Consider the following 22,060-nt stretch of genomic DNA (forward strand, 5'->3'; position numbering starts at 1 on the left):
ATAAACCTTCATTCAAATCACTTTGTCAATTGAGAGTCCAAAAGAAAATTTAAATTCTCCAAATCACTTTTGTACAAGCCTAGAGTCTGTCTAAATCATTATAGACTAAACATAATATCAAATTGCACTTGCTTAAGAAATTCTACAGTCCGATTAAATATTAATGATTTTAAATCACTTGCTTCAGAAATCCTAAAGTTCAGTTAAATAAATTAAACATGATTTTTAACTTGTACACTTGTTGTAGAAAAACCCTGAAGTTCAACTAAGTTGCCAAGGAATGACTTCAGATTACACCTACTTCAAAAATAAATCTTAAAGTTCATTTAATAATGATCTCCAGTCATCCTTGCTTCAGAGAAAATCCTAAAGTTTAAGAATGACCTACAGTTCTGTTAAATGACTTTCTACAATTTCAACAAGTAGTAGGATTGGAATTCACACGATCAAAAAAATTTTTTTTAATAGACCAGGCACTTTCACTTGATAAGTGTAGCACTAGAGTGTTGAGAATGATTTAGTGCCTTGGCATTAAGTCAGTTAATGTTTTAGTGCAATTACTCACTCAAGAAAGATTGTAAAATACACTTATATCACCTGAATTCAGCCATGGGAATGGTTGAAGTGCGGCTCCGCAGCTTGGCGACTGGAACAGCCTGACGTCGGACTCAGCACCAACAGCAGCAAACCACATTCCATCTCTCGATGTTACCACGTCTTATCCCTTGAAGTTACCACGCATCGTCCTTCAAAGTTACCACGTCTCATCCCTCGAAGTTACCACGTCTAATCCCTCGAAGTTACCACGTACTTCCAACGATGTAGTCTGTCCCACGCTGGATACGATGTGAGGTTACGACACTTCGCCAAGATTTCCAGTGTTTATTAGGAAAAAGTATAGACACACGGGAAAGTTCAATTGGCACGATAATGCAAGATGTAGCACTGTCAGTTAGTAGAAATGAGTTGCATTTTACAATTAGACGAGTTTGAAAGCATAGTTCGTACTTGCACTTTATAATGTAGCAGTTAATATGTGACTCAAATTAGCACAGTCCTTTATCACAGTCTGAACTGCACGTCAGGTCTCTGTGGAAATGTTCACGATAAAAATGAGATCACTTTCGAAGTCAAAAGCACAATCTTTAACTACACAGTTCGTATGATATGGAATTAGACACTAGGCACAGTTCAGAATACCTACAAATCATGTTGTAAGTTCAGCATGAGTATGAGTGTCACAGTCTATGAAATTCATGCGTAAATTCGATTAACACAACTTCTACAACAGTCTCTAGAATTCTAGCATTCACTGCTTAAGTGGATTTTATGTGTGAATTCTCCTAACAAGGGTTCATATTTCCTATTATCGACATAAAATATCCTTAATGTTCAGTCCCTTTTCTAACGATACTGTTCAAATATTCTTGAAAATTCGTGAAAATTTACCACATTTAGTCCTATCAATTGCTGAGTATTCAATTAAAATAACCCTTTAAATAGTTCACAAGTTCACAATCATAATTACAGACGAAACACATGTCTCAAAATTCATGAATTTGTCAATAGTCGAAAGTTTAATTTATTGTGTACATTTCTTCTAATCTTCTTAACACCGTACGTGATTGCGACAGAGTTCAAATATACATCGAACTAGCAAAGTCCATAATGCACTGTAAACTGGCAAATTTAACACTTATGTTCTAAGTTCTACCTAACTACACATTCAAGATCACGAGTTCACTACTTGTTAAAGAAATTCGTAAGTCTTGTACCACGAAACTCAGTTTTCTAGTACTTTAAAATATTCCACACGTTCACGACGCGGTTGAAGTTCCAATTATTGCGATCTGGCACAACGAAATTCGAAGTCTTACCATACGACTCACTTTTATTTCGAGCAACGCGACGTAGCAGCATAACCTTCACCCATGGTTGAGTTGCATATTTCAACTGAGTATACCTCTCAAGTTTTTGACCTATATATACCCCACTGGGGCGGGTTCACTGTGTCAAACGACAGACAAGTGGTTACGTATGACAAATTTAGATCATTATACATTCAAAATATGGGATTCACGTTGGTGTAGCTCTCATTTTTGTATTTTAAGCCATTCAAATGTTATGGAAGAGTTTCTAGAGTTTTCCATAAGGGAAGTTAAGAACATGTGGTGCTGACGTCACTCGCCCTGTTCCCCTCTCTCGCTGTCTCTCTCACGCCTGCATGGAGCAGTGGAGACCAGAACACTCTTTCCTGCAGCTGTTTCTGATGCTAAAGCTGAGCCATTCTTCAATGATTAAAGACTTAGAAAAATAATGTGCCAGGGCCTATGCCTTCCTGGTACAGTACGTAAATTGACAACATTTAATTAGCAACATAATTTATGCTGAAGGGTGCACTACTTACTTGTTCAGCGATCCAATCGCAGAAAGCCTTGCAATATTTCTCTGGAAGTACTTTCACAATTGTTCGCTTTCATACACTGCGGTGTTGTTCAAGTGTTGTTCAATATATACAGAGTGTCAGTGCAGATATCATCACCTACTGCCATCAGAAAGTAAATGATATTGACACACAGTTGCAAAGTGACTGGAAAAATGCTTTTCAGCAACACTGGAATGCAGTTTCTAACAAGAGAACACAGAATGAAGGAGGTGGTGGTGATTTTTGTTTTAAAAAGAAGTTCAGTGTGGTAACCATCCTCTCTGAACAAATTAAGTGGAGACAATATTTATTAACACGAACCAAAAGAGAAATGGAAGGGATCCAACACTTCAAACAATGAAGGTATGGGCAAAAGAAAAACAACGGCCACAAAAGGGCATGAAAATGAACGACTCCCTAAGACTCGCAAACCTTATTGGGGCAGAAAAAGAACAAGAATTGGCCTAGCAAGGTCTGATAGGATAAATTAAATTAAGGGGCCTGGTATAAGTAAGCAGAAGTAATGGTAGGCCTCAGCAAAGGGCTGCCTGGTCGCCAAATCACGCTCCCAAATTAAGACTGCCTAGAGCCCCTTTCTGTCACCTCTTATGACAGGCAGGGGATATCGTGGATGTTATTATTCTGCCGACACCTACAGGGAACGGACTGGTAGAGAACCTAAAAGAGCTCAGAATGATATGGATAGTTACTTTTATCGTCGATTATTCTATGAAATTATTGACAATATTGTTTAAAGAATAGGAAATATATGGCTCAGTTTCAAAATTTTGTTTCAGATTTTGCATCATGAAAAATTTGATATCTATAAAGTTAACATTTACACATGGACTACTAGACTCATTAAAATCTGTGTATTGATCATTATTTAACTTCATAAGACAAAAAAATGAACCTACAGTTAATGAATTCAAGTGAAGAATTCCAAAGTTCAACTGTATGGTGTTCAAGTTGCTGAAGTTCATTAAGAACAATTACAGTACTGTAACGGTTCAAATCCCGTTACAAGGTAATATCTGTATTTCATTATTTTATTATTTTATCTGTATTATTATTATTATTATTATTATTATTATTATTATTATTATTATTATTATTATTATTATTATTATTATTATTATTATTATATCTGTGAGATTACTATTATTTTGTTATAATTATTATTCAATTCCATTATGCAATGCTTGTCGCTTGCGTATTTGTAATTGAGTATATGCATATATACGTATATGTAGATTAACATTAAATACCTGTACAGTGAGAGTTTCGATGTATCAGATGTGGATGTGACGTTGTTATATTGTGCTATACTGTTGACATTTCTGTCAAGTCATCGCCACGTCATGGCTACGTCATCGTGAGCTTTTAGCAATGCGCTCAGAGACTCAGCCGCCCCAGGGGATTTCACCATTACATGCAACAGTTTGATGCGTTGTGGGAGTATGTCATTGTTATTTCTGGAGATTACGTAGCTGTGTCAACCAACGTCTATAAAAGGTGGATGCATATTGTAGCGTCATTCATTAGTTAAACGGAAGCTGAACAGTGCAGAAGTCTACGAGATGAAGAGGCCTCAGTCGGTCAGTCAACGAGTGTGAACGAGAGATGGAGAAGACTCAGTGAGCCATTAATCAGTGGCCAATGAGAGAGTGAGGCCAAAGTTAGTTGGTCACTTAGTTGAAGACACGGACGCAAGGGCTTACCATGGAGTCAGAGAGGGATACCACCTGCTATGAGGTAATACCATATTGACTCCGGTCATGAAGAATTCAAATTCATGCCTAGTTTCTTTCAGTTGCAATGTCATAATTTCATATTCTCATCTGTTTTATCGCAACAAGACTACTATTTTTATATATTATTTAAAGAATATATTTTGTTCTATCAAACGAATTCATAGTTTTATTTCAATGACAGTAAAATATCTTAATCTCAAAATTAATGGGGAAACCGAACGCCAATCTCCTTTTCCCAGAACTTATATGGTATGTTGTCAAAAGTAAGCTTATTACCCCACACCCTAGAGATAGTCAAGATTCTCATTCTATTATTGCTGCACTGAGTGGTAGCTGGCGCCCTTCAAATAACGTATGTAAGTAAGCAGGTAAGAAGTAAGTGTGAGTCCAGGGATCGACGATTGTGTATTTTATTTAATGAATGTTCATTTTCATAATTTTCCATTTTAAATGCAGAATTTCATATATTTCAATTTTAATGCAGTTTAATATGTTTGTAAATTCAGTAAGAGAGTTAGGAACTTTTCATTTTGGCCCCTAAGCTTATTACCCCACACCCTGTTAGTTATTAATATTAAAAATCTTACAGTACTTCATTTAAGGATTTAAAGAAATATAGAAGTTGGATGTGCTGATTCTAACCAAAAGAAGTACAACTAGTACTGCTGAGCACTCATTTTCAGCTCCAAGATGAATACACACATATTGAAAGTGCACACAAGGTTAGGATGGACTTAGTAATTTAAGTGTCATAGCAATTGAAAAAGATGCGCTTCAAGAAATAAGGCTCAAAGATGCATTCTATGACATGGTCATAGAAAAGTTTTGTGCAAAGAGAGAAGAAGAATTGAACTAATTTACAAATGACATAACCTTCATGTTTTAACTCCCATGAATGTAGTGTGTAAGTATTAATAACTGCTGTAACATATGAGGTTTTTAATAATGTTCATTTAAGCTTCTTTTCCACCTGTTATATTGAATACTCCTATAAGTTCTGTATGCATATACACTGCGTGAAATTATGATGTGAATTAATTAATAATCGAATCGAATTATAGTAACATGATTGAAAACAACATTTTTAAAGCCCATTAGCTACACACCTCATTATCAAGGTCAGGATATGCCACTGTACTACTTACAATGACATGCCTATTCTCAAAACACGTGCCGTGTAGTAAGGGACAACCCTCCCACAACAATGCGTAAATATCATTGTCCATATGTTATAAGGTAGGACCCAATTTGTTAAGTCACACACCTTGCCAGGACACAGAAGCTAAATGATGAGATTCAAATTCAAGCCATAATGATTTTCAGTAGCCATGCTAGTTTTTCAACATTTGTTCAAAAGAATTAAAATTTAATTTCATATCCCACAGTACCACCATTAATTGAAACCTCAGTTATTACAAATACATAACAGTAACACGGGTTATTGAACTGGATTCATGAAGTAGGCCTAAGTACAACATACGCATGAGGCTGGCAGAAATGTTCCTAGACTCTACATGGTGGTACTATTATTTTGGAGTAAAACTATTTTAAAGTTTTTATATAAGCTAACATTTGTACTCACTTTCCGACATGGTTTGGGACTGATTTCAAATGAGGCTTTGAACTGTCTTCTTTGTGCTGAGGTGAGGATTGTACGTGGTCTCTTAGGGCCCCGTCTGCCGTCTCTGGGCCGGCTGTTTTCATCCATCAAGTCTTCAGCTATGGAAGAAAATTATTATTATTAACAATAACCCAGTATATGATTTATTTGTGAAATGTTTGCATTTTGTACCTCCCCCCAACATACGGACAATCTTCCATCTGCTGAAGTTCAGCTGTTAAAACAAGAATCATTCACTTGAGACGCCAGCATAATAACAAGCAAGATCACAGAAAATATGGCCTCCCAGAATCAAAGTAAACTGTTATCACCATCATTAAACAGAGAATGAAGGTGCGATTAGATTTTGTGTTCCAAAAAGACTAAATTCAGATAGGCCTACAACCATATTACTGGACTTCATTAAGCTGTAAGTCTGGCTCCATGGCTAAATGGTTAGCATGCTGGCCTTTGGTCCAGGGGGGTCATGGGTTCTATTCCGGGCCAGGTCAGAGATTTTAACCTTAATTGGTTATTTCTAATGACTTGGGGGCTAGGTGTGTGTACTGTATTCATCATTAGAATTCAGACGCACAGGTAACCTACTGTATATGGCGTCAACTTGAAGACCTGCACCAGGCTTCTTCGGACGCCACACGCCATTGTTCTCAAACTGTGAAACATATTTCCTTGGACTTTTTGGAAATGCCATGATAGCTCATTTTTTCCCGAATCTCGATAGTGGAATAAGTGAGTGCATAGCAAATGCTTATCAGAACCACTGATGTTGAGAAGCAGCAAGTCTCATAAAATGCTAATTTATGGCAAGGAATTGCTTCCCTGTCCTATGCTGTGATGGGGAAAATGTGTCAAAGTAACATTTATTACCAGATGTATATGTGTGATTGTAGAAGAGCGGTAGGAGCACACAGAACCACGCGATCATTTGGTGACTATAATCCAGAACTTTAGTGACAATATAATAATAATAATAATAATAATAATAATAATAATAATAATAATAATAATAATAATAATAATAATAATAATAATAATAATAATAATAATAATAATAATAATAATACTGGTTTTATGCCTCACTAAATAATTTTTGGGTTTTTGGAGACACAGAGGTGTCAGAATTTTGTCTACATCCCTGTAAATCTAGTGACACGAAGCTGGCGTATTTGAGCATATTCTTGGAATACCACCAGACTGAATCAAAATCCAACTTGCTAACTTGGGTTCAGAAGACCATCACGCTACCATCTGAGCTACTCTGCCTGGCAGAGAATAAAATAACTCATCTACCTGAACTTCCACTCAGAATGTTTGTTCAGGAACCCAGTACATAAAGCCCATAGCCAGAGGCACTAATTTGGTTGCAAAAATATAGAAATGGCACTAGGATAAGGAGAAGAAGAAAATTCAAACAATTTTATAGAATTAAGACTATTTTCTATAAACCCCTCAAATAGAATACTGTCCCTTAAAACAGAGAGAGAGAGAGAGAGAGAGAGAGAGAGAGAGCGCTGAATTAAGCAGCGGAACCTTAAGCAAAGTAGGCCTACGATTTCAACGGTAGCATAACTTGTGAAGAAAAGGGCAAAAAAGAACAAACAGTACAGGCTACTTGAGGTGAGAGAATCTTTTATATTGAGCAAGTGAGCTACGCTGAACAGGTCGTATAGCTATGAGTTTGTATTCGAGAGATGGTGGGTTCAAGCTCCACCATCAGCAACCTTAAATGTGGTTTTCTATTTTCACACTACACAAATGCCAGAAATGTGTGTGTTGATTAAAGCCATGGCTGCTACCTTTGGAGGCCTGGACCCCTTCATTTGTATTTTTGCCAAATCTTTTAAATTTTAGCTAGCCAGGCTGAGTCGCTTGGACGGTTAATGCGCTTGCCTTCCGTCCCCAACTTGGCAAGTTCAATCCTGGCTCTGTCCAGTGGTATTTGAAAGTACTCAAATATGTCAGCCTAGTGTCGGTAGATTTACTGGCACATAAAAGAACTCCTGCGAAACTTAATTCCTGCACCTTGGTGTCTCCGCAAACCATAAAAGTAGTTAGTGGGACGTAAATTAAATAACATCATTATCTATTATTAAATTTTAGTTACACGTAAAGCGATTTAAATACATTGAAGTCCCATATGATGGAAATGAGCTCACTTCAAAATATCGATATGGCCACATGACACAGTATAACCACTTGATATCTAAGTAACTGTTTTAAATACACTGAGAAAGGTTTCTGGTGGTATGGTTTTATGTACGTGGAAGCTGAGTAGTTTTGTAGCTACAGTATCATAAAGTTCCACTTTCTACATTATTTTGAGGAACATAAACGTAAAGAACTTTGACATGGTAGGAAATAATACTATTTTGAGATTATGTTTCATGCAAGAATCCTGAGAGTGTAGACATGTAAAACGTGGGACCCTTTTTGAAGTATGCTTTGCAAGAGTAGAAGATTTGAGGACTGATAACCCCTGTCCTGTTCCCTTTCAATCAGCCACCACTACCATCAGGAGAAGATTTACAAAACATTATATTAGCGGTCAGCATAACGTTATGGTGCCCACTTCACAGATTTTAAATGCCCACCTTATGTTTTCTGTTCTGCATCACTTTGCATAAATGGTAAGTGCAATGAATGTTTTTACTTGAATTGTGGATAGTTCACCTAGAAAGGAAACCCCTCTCTTACTTCCAAAATTTGAAAATTATGGTGCAATGTATGCATAAAGTAAATTTAAACATTTTGTCATCCATTGCTCACCTTGAAACCCTCCAAAAAGAATTCAGTTAAATATTCAAAGACTTCTTTACATTGGGACCAGTAGTGGTTTTATTCTTTTCTTACCTATGATTGATATTAGTGAAGTAACTCCTTGTATTTCAAGAAGCTTACAAAACTGAGGTACAAAAGCTAAAGCTCTTGAAATGGAAATAATAAACCAAGAAAATGACATCATTCTAAATCTCATTGCACTAGAGATTACTTTTGGAATTTGGCAGATAAAAACTCTCATCCAGTGCTGAGAAAGAGTGCTTTGAAACTCCACTCATACTATGCATCAACTTAGCCATATACATAGGCATTGGTGTTCTCAAGCTTGAAGCATTTTAAGTTAAACTACAGATCAAGGTTAACCTGATAACTGCTTATGTACAGCAATCTCCAGTTATATTCCTGATTACGTCAAGTTGACTCACGCTATGCAGTGCCAAGTTTCAGACAAATGATATTGTTACTTCAAAAAGTTCAAAATTTGTGTTTTTATGTTTGTGCTCATTTATGAATTGTTATTGAGTGACTCCATTTGAGTCAGGTCAGGTACATTCTGCTACTGTGTGTGATAGTAGACGTTATAGTGCCTTCTTCACAGATTTTAAACGCCCACCTTATATTTTCTGTTCTGCATCACTTTGCATAAATAGTAAGTGCATTGAATGTTTTAAATGTAAACTTGAATTGTGGAAATTTCACCTTAAAAGGAAACCCCGCTGTCTGGCCGAGGGTTGGGCGGCTGTTACCAAACCTGACAAACTAAGGGAGAATCAATGGCTATGATCAGAGGAGTTCACCCTTAGGGGGCTTGTTGAAGCCATTGTATAAAAATGACACAAAAATTCAACTGGAAGCTGCTGCCTTGCAGATGTGGCAGGGGACTGCTAAAAGCTAAGAGAGATAACCCTGACTCAAAATCTTCTCTAACATTAGGCCTAGCAAGTCAGTTGGAGAGTAACTGCAATCGCTGCACTCGAACAGGAACAGTCAATGTACTGAGTTTGACTGGGAAATGTGAAGAGTTAGTGGACATCATGGAGAGGAGGAAAATATCAGTCCTAGGACTGAGTGAAACTAAATGGAAAGGTAAAGGAACAAAAGAGTTGAGGAAAAACTATACCCTCTACTGGAATGTTAACAACAAAGAGACGAGAAATGGAGTAGGATTGATATTGTCTAATGAGTTAGATGGTATTACAGAGATCCAGTACATCAATGAGAGGATTCTAAAGGCAACAGTTCACCTTGGGAAAGGGAAGCTGACACTGGTGCAAGAGTATGCCCCTCAGATGGGTTGCAGTCAAGATGAAAAAGAACATGTTTCTCAAAGACCTAGAAGAGACTATCAGTGAAGAGAGGGCAATCATCATTGGGAACCTCAACGCACAGCCCAGGACAGACAGGAATGGCTATGAGAAGGTGATGGGAACACATGGCTATGGGAGAAGGAATTCAGAAGGGGAACATCTCCTAGCTTTCTGCATAAGAAACTGTTTGGTAGTAAAAAACAGTTGGCTCAACAAAAGAGTCAGTCACGAGATTACCCGTTACAGCTGAGATGGAAAGAGATTGACGGTCATTGACTATGTCATTACAAAAAAGAAAGAAGTAGACTTGTGACTGATGTCAAGGTGATTCCAAGTGAGAACCTCATTAGTGACCACTGGTTATTAATAGCAGATCTGAAATACATTAATGTACCAAAGATAACAACCAGGAAATTACCTAAGATTAAGGTGTGGGAACTACAACACATTGGAAAAAGGACAGACTATCAGGACCATATAAGAGGAAAACTGCCTACAGAATAAGTGGCGAGTGGTGAAGCAGAGTGGACAAGATTAAAAAACGCCTTGATAAAAGAAGCAATAAAGGTTTGCAGGAAGACAAGTGCGAGAGTAAGGGAAAAAGAGACACCCTGGCGGAATGAAAGAGTAAGATCCTCGATAAAGGAAAGGAACATAGCACAAAAAGAATGAGATAGAGAGAAATCCAAGCCAGAACAGGTAAGGGACGAGGGGAAGATCAGAGACCTTGAGCAAGTTTACTGGGACAAGAAATTGAGAGTTAAAAGAGTAGTAGAAGAAAAGATAAAGTGCTGGGAGAAATTTACTTAAAAACTGAAGGAAGACAGCAGAGGCAATATGAAACTATTGTTCAGAGTGATCAAAAACAAAAGGAATTCAGTTGAAACCATCAAAGCAATTGAAGATCTTAATGGAAACCTGGCCAAGAAAGAAGAGGACATCAGAGAGGTGTCATTATCCCCCCTGTTTAAGAGAGAAAATCGCCAAAAATGCTCAATCAATCAATACTGATCAGCATTTAGGGCAGTCGCCCAGGTGGCGGATTCCCTATCTGTTGTTTTCCTAGCCTTTTCTTAAATGATTTCAATGACAATGGAAATTTATTGAACATCGACCTTGGTAAGTTATTCCAATCCCTAACTCCCCTTCCTGTAAATGAATATTTGCCCCAATTTGTCCCCTTGTATTTCAACTTTATCTTTATATTGTGATCTTTCCTATTTTTAAAGACGCCACTCAAACTTATTCGTCTACTAATGTCATTCCACGCCATTTCTCCGTTGACAGCTCGGAACGTACCACTCAGTCAAGCAGCTTGTTTCCTTTCTCCCAGTTCTTCCCAGCCCAAACTTTGCAACATTTTTGTAATGCTATTCTTTTGTAAGAATAGCTCCAATTACTGGGGAATAACACTCCTTTCTCGTGGGCTTAAGATTATTATTTATTGGTGACAAAAGGTCCCATGAGCCTCTGGCTCGTGATAGGGACAATGCAGTACATACTTTTTTTTAAGGCGACACAATAATTACATTTCATATACAATAGCTTTTTCTGTAAAGTGACAAGTACATTTTGGATAACTAAGACATTGCTTTTTTTTTCTTTTTTATATGTTAGGATCATAGTTTTCCAGAAGTATATTCAGATATTGCATGGCTGTAATATATTAAATATGGACAATATATATATTATTGCATTAAATAAAGCAAGTTATACAGAGATTATATTAAGAGATCTGTAAAAGAGTAATATTACTCAATTTTTTTTAAAAACATATAACCGATTTAGAGTTCTTTATAACAGGAGGCAACACATTGTATTCCCTAAACATTGATGATTCTATGCCTTTCACTCCATACTTTACTGAATTAGAGTGAGAGGGATATATCCTTAATGATCCTCTAGTTTCATATCCATGAATTTCACTAAAATGGGAGAAGTTAACAGTAGAATGGGTTAATTTCCTGTCTAGTTTATACATAAAGACTGCTGATGAAAATGCAATTTGTTTATGGAATGGCAGAATATTTGACTCTGAAAAAACTTTGAGGAAGGGGAATCCATACATGATTTTGATGGCTCTTTTTTGTAGGATTTCCAAATTATTAATGTAATCTTTCCTACATCTTCCCCAAATAAAGCTTGTGTATGTTAGATGTGGGTGGATCATTGCATAATATATACCCTTCAATTTTTGATGAGAAAAATTACTGTATCTTAATCTGTGCATTATTCCTATCAAAGGGGTAATTTTGCTGATTACATAATCAATATGGCTTTTCCAGGAAAGTGTTGAGTCTAATGTTATGCCAAGATACTTAGCTGAGTTGACTCGCTCTATTACTTGGTCCTTTAGGGTAACAGTGTTAGCCGCTGTGATCTTATGGGCTGTTTTATGAAAGATTAAGTATTTTGTTTTAGTCACATTTATGATCATTTTTTGAGATACAGCCCAGTACGATAACTTGTCCAAGTCACAATTTATATCTTCCATAATTTGCGTTTCACATAGTCCTTTGTAAGTTATTAAGATATCATCGGCAAATACTTTACATTTTCCCTTTACTGTTAAAGATTACATACATACATACACATACATTATCATTATAGACTGTTATGCCTTTCAGCGTTCAGTCTGCAAGCCTCTGTGAATTTACTAAACGTCGCCACAATCCTCGATTTGCAACTAGTGTTGTGGCCTCATTTAGTTCTATACCTCTTATCTTTAAATCATTAGAAACCGAGTCTAACCATCGTCGTCTTGGTCTCCCTCTACTTCTTTTACCCTCCATAGCAGAGTCCATTATTCTCCTAGGTAACCTATCCTCCTCCATTCGCCTCACATGACCCCACCACCGAAGCCGGTTTATGCGTACAGCTTCATCCATCGAGTTCATTCCTAAATTAGTCTTTATCTCCTCATTCCGAGTACCCTCCTGCCATTGTTCCCACCTGTTTGTCCCAGCAATCATTCTTGCTACTTTCATGTCTGTTACTTCTAACTTATGAATAAGGTATCCTGAGTCCACCCAGCTTTCACTCCCGTAAAGCAAAGTTGGTCTGAAAACAGACCGATGTAAAGATAGTTTCGTCTGGGAGCTGACTTCCTTCTTACAGAATACTGTTGATCGCAGCTGCGAGCTCACTGCATTAGCTTTACGACACCTTGATTCAATCTCACTTACTATATTACCATCCTGGGAGAACACACAACCTAAATACTTGAAATTATTGACCTGTTCTAGCTTTGTATCACCGATCTGACATTCAGTTCTGTTGAATTTCTTACCTACTGACATCAATTTAGTCTTCGAGAGGCTAATTTTCATACCATGCTCATTGCACCTATTTTCTAGTTCCAAGATATTAGACTGTAGGCTTTCGGCACAATCTGCCATTAAGACCAAATCGTCAGCATAGGCCAGACTGCTTACCACATTTCCACCTAACTGAATCCCTCCCTGCCATTTTATTCCTTTCAGCAGATGATCCATTTAAACTATGAACAGCAAAGGTGAAAGATTACAGCCTTGTCTAACCCCTGTAAGTACTCTGAACCAAGAACTCATTCTACCATCAATTCTCACTGAAGTCCAATTGTCAACATAAATGCCTTTGATTGATTTTAATAATCTGCCTTTAATTCCATAGTCCCCCAGTATGGCGAACATCTTTTCCCTCGGTACCCTGTCATATGCTTTCTCTAGATCTACGAAACATAAACACAACTGCCTATTCCTCTCGTCTGTTAAAGATTGTATGTCATTAATATAAATCAAAAATAGAATAGGACCTAGTACTGAGCCCTGCGGTACTCCCATTTTTGTTTGCTGCTTAGAACTTTTAGTATCGTTAATCATCACGTATTGTGTTCGGTTTGATAAATAATTTTGGAACCATTTGTGTGCTAACCCCCTAATGTCTGCTAATTTTAACTTGTTCAGAAGTATTTTGTGGTCAACCAGGTCAAATGCTTTTTTAAGATCTATGAGTAGCCCTGCTGCTAATTTATTTTCATCTAAGGTCTTTTGAACATCTATTACTGTATCAAATACAGCATTATCAGTTCCTCTATTTGGGAGAAACCCATATTGATTATTGGAAAAGTAATTAGTTTTACACAGAAAATTTACCAATCTAATTTTTACTACCATTTCTATGAGTTTGCCAATTGCAGATAATATACTAATTGGTCTGTAATTGGATGGATATGTGTTATCTCCTGATTTAAAAATAGGTACAATTCTGGCACATTTGAGTGATTGGGATATTTCTCCACTGAGAATTGAATGGTTAATAATTTCCACAATATGTGGCACTAAACTTTCAACACAGGTTTTTAACATGACATTGGTTATTTTATCTTCTGTTAAATTATTTTTATTTTTTAGAGAAGTGATAATTTTGAGCACTTCACATTCATCAGTTGGAGACATGAAAATACTATTAGTTTGACTTTCAGCTGTTGTGCTGCCATGAACTTGCTGATCTTCAGGAAGACCTTTTCTTATATTTTCAGCTACATTAACGTATAGTTCATTTAGATTATTGCATATGTCCTCTGTGTTTGTAATGCTGACATCATTTACCACCAGATGGCTGATTTCATGTTTATGTCCAAGCTTCCTATTTAACACTTCATTGACTACATACCATGTTTCTTTTTGGTTTTTGCAATTCTGTAATCTGTGTTCATAATACCTTTTTTGTAACTCTCTCTTCAATTTGGTTATTTTATTACTGATTCTTTTGTATTCTTCAATTACTTCCACAGAGGTGTTTTTTACTTTAGTTTTTGAAAACAGTGAGACTTGATGTGAATCAGTGTTAGTAATTCTTGGGTAACCCAAGGTTTTAGGGGAATGTCTTTGGGGTTCTTTTTTTTAATTGAAATTGAGCTGGTTTCAATTCCTGTGCTAATATACTCAATACATTTATTATAATAAGTGTTTATATCCATTTCCTCACAGTTAAATTTATTTTGTAGGATATACTGATTTAATTTGTTGTAATATACAAATTGCTTACCACTATCTTTGACTATTGGTACTCCTACTGGAACTGATTTTTCACTATTTATTTAGGGTTTCACATTTAAATTCATCTACTTTAAGGAATTTGTTTTCAGGATCCATGTTTGTTTATGTAAGGACAAAAGTTTGAAATTAAGAAAAGAAAGCTTGGAATTGAAGCGGGTACAACACAAGGAAATGTTACCTCATTGTTTCTAGATCAGCTGAAGTGAGCAAGTTCATGCAGAACTTCAGGGTTTGCCACTAGCCTCGAAGGACCGTCCTGGAACTTACGGATATACACTTTACAGTCCCTGATACATGTGCCAAATATTTTCCCCTATTGCCGTAGCTCGCGGCATTTTTTGGCGAGGGTCTCATTCCTAGGCGTTAAGTGCTCGTTTATATAGATGTTATTAACCGAACTATATCCGATTTCGTTCGTTTTTAGCGTCTTTTTTTGTCGTCTGCTACTGAGGATTTCTTCTTTCTTCCATCGATTAACAAACTTCACGATGATAGGTTGTGGTCCAGGTTTCGTGGATTGAAGTCTGTGTGCAGCGTCAATATCTTCGGGCTTTATATCGACTCCCAGCGCCTTGCCAACTTTAGTTACTTTCTGGAAGACTTTTTCATCCTTTTCAGCAGGAACTCCACACACTAGTAAATTGTTTTTGCGTTGATACTACTTCAAGTCTTCTAGCTCGTTCATGGCTGCCGTTGTCACAATTCCACAGTTTTCTTATCTTTCCTCAAAGTGTCTAGTTCGTTCTTGAGGTCATGATATTTTTCGGAAAGAAAGGTTGCTAATTTCCGTAATTATTTGTTTTCTGAAATAATAACATTAAGTTATTTATTAGACCACCTAATCAATACAAAATCGTCTTGGATGATTTACATAAATTTGTTAGCTAATAGTGGGACATGTTTCGCCTTCTCTGAAGGCATCATCAGCCATAGTCTTAACCTTAAATTAAAAATAAGCGTCTAAATAACATGTAGTGATGAAATGAATTTTAAAATCTTGAAGAGATTTGAAGTAAAATAACATTAAAAATAACAATGATGGTTTGAAAATACAATGTGATGAGATACAATAGTGGAAGTATTAACAAAATTAACCTTAGAAGGCTGCTAAAATGATATTTATTACATGTAATTATTTGTTTTCTTCCATTAGTACTTTGAGGGACTCTTCAAGTTGTTTGGAAACGTTCGCCATAACCTCATTTATGTTAGGTTGTGCAATGCAGTCTTCACGTTTACACGACCATTGGAATTGTTCTTCCTTACGGAAATTTTGGAGAGTTTCTTTGTTCATTTTTACACATGTTACGTGGAACCAACGTTCGCATTTACCATCACAGCCTACAGCCTATTGATTGTTTTTTATTTTCTTGCCACACGGGGAACACACGAACACCATGATGTTGTTTATCTTATTTATTTAGTTGTAGCTGTTTGAGTGCTAATTCGATTTTGTTTTAATGGTTTCCTGAGTTATTAATGTTACTGATCTGCAGTATCTTCCTGAAGAATTGTGGATATTACTCACATAAATTTGTTTTTTTCGTCACTTCACTTAATATATCACACACTCACTGCCGCCATATTCCATACTCCAGATTCTTGAGAAAATCTTAGAGAGCAGATTGCGAGTCATTTTAGAGCTACTGTTTGAAGAGGAACAGTATGGCTTCAGGCCTAACAGGTCCACAAGAGACCTAATCTTCAGTGTCCTTATGTCAATAGAAAAATATTGGGAAAAAGGCAAAGGTCTGTTTATGGTTTTCCTTGACGTTGAGAAGGCATATGACAGCATTGCAAGAGAGAAGATATGGGAATGCCTGAGAAAAAGGAATGTGCCAGAGGGACTGGTGAGGAAAGTTCAGATGATGTATGAGAACTGTACTAGCTGTGTGCGATTGGGTGACGGACATTCATCCTAGTTCAAAACCAAATGTGGAGTCCAACAAGGCAGTGCACTATCCCCATTATTGTTTATCGCCATCATGGATGACATAATGAAGAACATCAAGAAAACCTCTGGTGAACTAAATGTAATGGCCTTTGCTGATGATGTTATGATCTGGAGAGAAACTGAGGAACAAGTACAGTCGAGACTCAATGAATGGAAGGTTAAATTCCAGGAGTCCAATCTCAAGATAAGCAAACTCAAAACAGTAGTGATGGCAATAAACAGAGAGGGATGACCAGCGAACATCATGCTAGGAAACCATCCACTAGAAAGTGTTGAAAGCTTTACATACTGTACTTCGGCAGTGTAATATCTCGAGTTACACTAGCCACAAAGGAGGTGGAAAATAGAGTGTAGAAGAGCTCTCACTTTTACTAGCAAGTATGAACACTCCTCTGTTATCCCAAAGTACCAACAAAATCAAAGCTGGTAATGTTCAATCAGTATTTCATACCAATCTTAACCTATTGCATTGAAATCTCCACCCTCACTAAGAAAGACTCATCAAGGTTGCAGGCATCCGAGATGAAGTTCTTTTTTTTTTTTTTTTTTTTTTTTTTTTTTTTTTTTTTTTTTTTTTTTTTTGCTAGTTGCTTTACGTCGCACCGACACAGAGAGGTCTTATGGCGAAAGAGATGAAGTTCTTTAGGTCCACAATCCACAATTCAAAAAACCCAAACTGGACAAGTTAAGGAATGATGTGGTTAGGAAGGAAGCTGGGATTGTTACATCATTTTTAGATTGGGTCAGCATGTCCAGACTGAGGTGGTTTGGGCATGTAATGAGGATGGAGCCAACAAGGACAGCATATGTTAACTTGGAGAGACATGTGGCAGGGAAGCAGATGGTGGGAAGACCAAGAACCCACTGGAGGGACATTGTAAAGATTGGGGAAGGACACTGGAGGACGTCATTAACAACAGAACGTATCTCAATAAGACAGAATGGAAGAGGCTCGCCAACGGTACCTGGGAAACTGAAACTGTAAAGTGATGATGATGATGATGCTGATTGACTCCATTAATATCTTTATAAATCAGTTTTTAAGAATAGACCCACTGTGTAACATTCCACAAATATTTCAATCTGTAGAATGATAATACAGTAATATTATAGTTTGTGATCGGTTTATTTACATTCAAAATATGTTTGTTATCTATTTGTCACAAATACTTAAAACAATGAGATGAAAATTCAAGTATAAAAATAGGCATTTTGCCTGGTACCCACAGAGTAAAACACATTCTGGAAAATATATCTTCATACTTAAAAGGTTGCCTACCCCTGCGCTATATATAACATGATTCGATAGATGGTTATTGTCTACAGCAGATACATCTCTGACTGAGCGCCAATAAAACATCACCAAAATTGACTACAGTGAATGACTAAATTCCGTCATCCAGGAAAGGTTAACAGTAACACTCATTAAGGGTTAAAGTCACTGGTTACAGGTACTTAAGTTCCCTAACTCTTTGGCCACCATGTACAGTCGCATAAAAATTAAAAATAATAAGTGCATTGTATTGTGTAAATTTCTTACAGGAACACTTTTCTCAGAAACTATTGAATCTATAGATGTAATGTGTGTTGTGCTATCCAAGCCAGCCCCGCAGTGTAGGGCTAGCGTGCCTGCCTCTTACCCGGAGGCTCCGGGTTTGATTCCCGGCCACGTCAGGGATTTTTACCTGCATCTGAGGGCTGGTTCGAGGTTTGCTCAGCCTACATGATTACAATTGCAGAGCTATCTGATGGTGAGATAGAGTCCCCAGTCTAAAAAGCCAAGAATAACGGCTGAGAGAATCCCTCGTGCTGACCACACGACATCTCATAATCTGCAGGCCTTCGGGCTGAGCAGCAGTCGCTTGGTAGCCATGGCTCTTCGGGGCTGTTGCGCCATGGGGTTTGGTTTGTGCTATTCATGGAGTTTGTATTTTCACGGGAGGTGAATGATATTTTGATAATAATTAAAATTAAGTCCGATAAAATATAAAATGCAAGAAACATACAATACAATGCACTCATTTATTCCTGTTTTGAGCAACTGTATGTCATAGCACAGTTCTATTTTTTATTCTGGCCATTTGTATCATATGCTGTGATGTGCAATACCGATGGATCTGTAGATCGTATGTGCTCATGTTACTTTCAAAAACACATGAGTATCAGTTCCTGCTGGCCAGTAGGAAATGTTTTCCATTCTTGGTTTTGGGTTGGCACACCAGCGCAGCCGGCAATTGTCTATGGAACACGTCGTCTCTGCTGGCATGTATAGTGTGATTACTTGTTATGTGATTACTTGTTATGGAGATTATGTTCTTGTGGATATTTATTTACTTCTGATGCACGCAATCGATTTACTTATGAAAAGAAATTGTGAACCAGCACAAGGATCTAGTTCTGCCATTGATGACTTGTTATTTTGGGTCATGCAATGGTTCTGATCCAGAATATCTACTTTCATCTTCTAATGCGAGTGATTCTGCATAAGAAATTAAAACATTCATCCTCCCAAAAGTTATATGCATGTGCATTACAGGTGATGTACATGATCAGATTGAATATGTTTTTTCACATTGTAATATAAATTATCCACATGCATCTCATTCAGTCACACGACTTTTTAACAACTTTGACACAGTTTGTAAAAAAAATGTTGGTAATATTAATTTTCTCATTAATCTATAACAGAGTTGCTCAGCGGGGCACCCGTTGAGGGTAGCCCAGTGTGGCTGGGTAGGCTTGACATAACTGTGGGCAGCTTACGTGTTAAGAGGACGTCACAGGCAAGTGAGAGAGCGAACGCATTTGGTGGAGGAGTGCTGTTCGATTGTGACTACAGAGCTTTCCTCGGACCATTCTCAACAAAATGTTGATTGGAGTATGGAATAAAGAATGACACTCTAATCGCAAAAAAAAAAAAAAAAATTCAAATATTTGCGTGCAATTTATACTGCGTTTCGATATGAACAGACATGGTTTTATTTTCCTATATTTAAAAATTCAAAGAAAACCAACACATTACAATTTTTGTTGCAATGTACAGTCACAGAAAATGAGAATGAGCACATGGTATTGTATATTCCTCACACTTAATATTTTATCAGACTTAGTTTTCATTCTTATCAAATTCACTTTCCATGTGGATAAAAATAACCTATGGATACCCACAACAATCATTACATATCACCTATATCCCGTATTGTTTCTGAAAAAATTTAAAAAATGTATTTTAAAAGGAACTTCTACGACACCATGCAGTTTTTTCTTTTTTTTTTTTTGAGCGACTGTACAAGGATACAGGGTTGAAACGTGCAAGCCATGATATATTATTTCTTGGATGGGAATGACAGATTTTCCACTAAGAAAAGTAAAATCCCTATTATCCTTTCAGTAATACATAATCCAAAAAACTTTATGTTTGATTTTGCGCAGTATTCTAGTGTTTTGTGACTTTCCCTGTTCGTTGAGTTTCAAAAAACAGTATTTTAAACTCTACCTTCAACCATTTTTATTCAAACATACCCTACAATGGTATCATACAAAAGAGCATGTTTCGCTTTGTATCAGCGTTCTACATTATACCTTTTTAATGTAACAGACTGCCCTCATAGCAGGCATTTTGCACGGTCCACTTTAAACAAATAATATATATTAAAAATTAAAAATAATTTGTTCTTCCCACTGGCTCTCTGCAGAGAGATTCAGCAAGGCTTTTTCTTCTTCATTAGTTTCTGCCACCATTTCAAACTCGGGTATTGCCGCATTGATCGTGTCTGACTGGCAGGCCTTTGCCTGGCATTGACCATCACAGTCTGTGACGTAACCACAATTTCACTGTGACTGAATAACATGCTTGGCGCCTTCCTGCCCACTTACAAGGCTATGTATCCACAGAACGAAATGTGCAGTATGAGCACCTCTGATCTATAACGATAAATTCAATGAAAAGGAACATAATCAAAACACAGATTTTACGAAAACTATACTAGTGGCCACAGTGTTACACAGTATTAAGTGATTGGTAATACACCTGATGGGCTGGCCTGCTGCAGCATGTACATCTCCTTTTCAAAGTCTTGCCGACAGAAGAGCTGGCCACCTCGAAGGACAAACTGCTCTCCTTTCTGCAGCGGCTGACAGCAAACCACGCATACGAAGCACTGTAGGTGAAACACGTGTGCTTGTGCGCGCATCACCATTTCATGTGGTAGTAGTCTGTCTCCACAGCGTGAACATTTCACACCGAACTTCCTGGAACATCCGCAAATACAGAAAAAATATTGAAATACTTTTTAGAAGTTCAGTAGAGAGTTAATCCTTATTGCTTATGGTAGCAGTGATTTTGGGACTTAAAAACCAATAACATTATTATTATAGCAGTGATTTTACTTTAGAACATGTCTCAGAGTGACAGTATTTCACATGGAAATCCTTTATGTAGGGCGACAGAAGAACCCTTATCATGGTATCAGTGAATAACCAAAGTATTGGGTATGAGGTCCTGGCCGGCAGTTTGGTTGTCCTTCATTTTACTTTGTATTAGCCTCGACAGAGTCCTTTCATTCCATAGGTGAGGTTTTATTATTATTCTAATGTCAGAAACATCTAGAATAAAAAGGTAAAATTACACTCAGTAACATTACACACATTCAGACCAAAACTTTGCTATGTCAAGTGCATTCTACGTGCCTTGAAAGAGTTTGTAACACTTTAGCTTGTTTTAAGGTCTGGGTGTGATTTTACATACGACACACACACACGCGCGCGCACGCGCACACACGCGCGCACGCTCTCTTTTAACCATTTACTCTATATCCTTTAATGTTTACATTGAAACTTATTGTTCACTCATTACTATGATAAAACACTTTTTGCTACTCATCTATATTTTACCAACTTCAGAAAAATTAAAAACTTTCAATAGTAAAAAAAAAATGAATAGTTTAGTCTCTGTGGCCCTTACACTACTTCCCCACCAGTGACTGAGTTACTAACAAATTATAGTTTATGATGGTGAGGGCAGTCTCTGAACATAAACACAAAAATAAACATGAATAACATAATAGTTAAGAATAAAACCATGTCAAATATTTTGTTATCACTTCTAAAAATATCCTTGATGATACCAGTCACTAATTCTTAAAATGAACAACTTTCTCTAACAAGTGAGCAGGAAATGTTA

At 37.0% G+C, this 22,060-nt stretch overlaps 1 protein-coding gene across 1 annotated transcript in view; it reads right to left on the reverse strand.

The window, feature by feature from the left end:
* The window catches only part of Lmx1a (LIM homeobox transcription factor 1 alpha), a 275,615-nt gene that overhangs the window by 33,392 nt on the left and 220,163 nt on the right, over positions 1 to 22,060 (reverse strand). Inside the window, exons 6-7 of the mRNA XM_068226504.1 lie at positions 20,909 to 21,129; positions 5,762 to 5,898 (exon numbers count right to left, since the gene is read on the reverse strand). Of these exons, the coding sequence (XP_068082605.1) occupies positions 5,762 to 5,898; positions 20,909 to 21,129 (358 nt within the window). The remainder of the gene's footprint in view (positions 1 to 5,761; positions 5,899 to 20,908; positions 21,130 to 22,060) is intronic.

This window comes from Anabrus simplex, chromosome 2 (assembly GCF_040414725.1).
Source record: "Anabrus simplex isolate iqAnaSimp1 chromosome 2, ASM4041472v1, whole genome shotgun sequence".
Classification (NCBI taxonomy): Eukaryota; Metazoa; Arthropoda; class Insecta; order Orthoptera; family Tettigoniidae; genus Anabrus; species Anabrus simplex.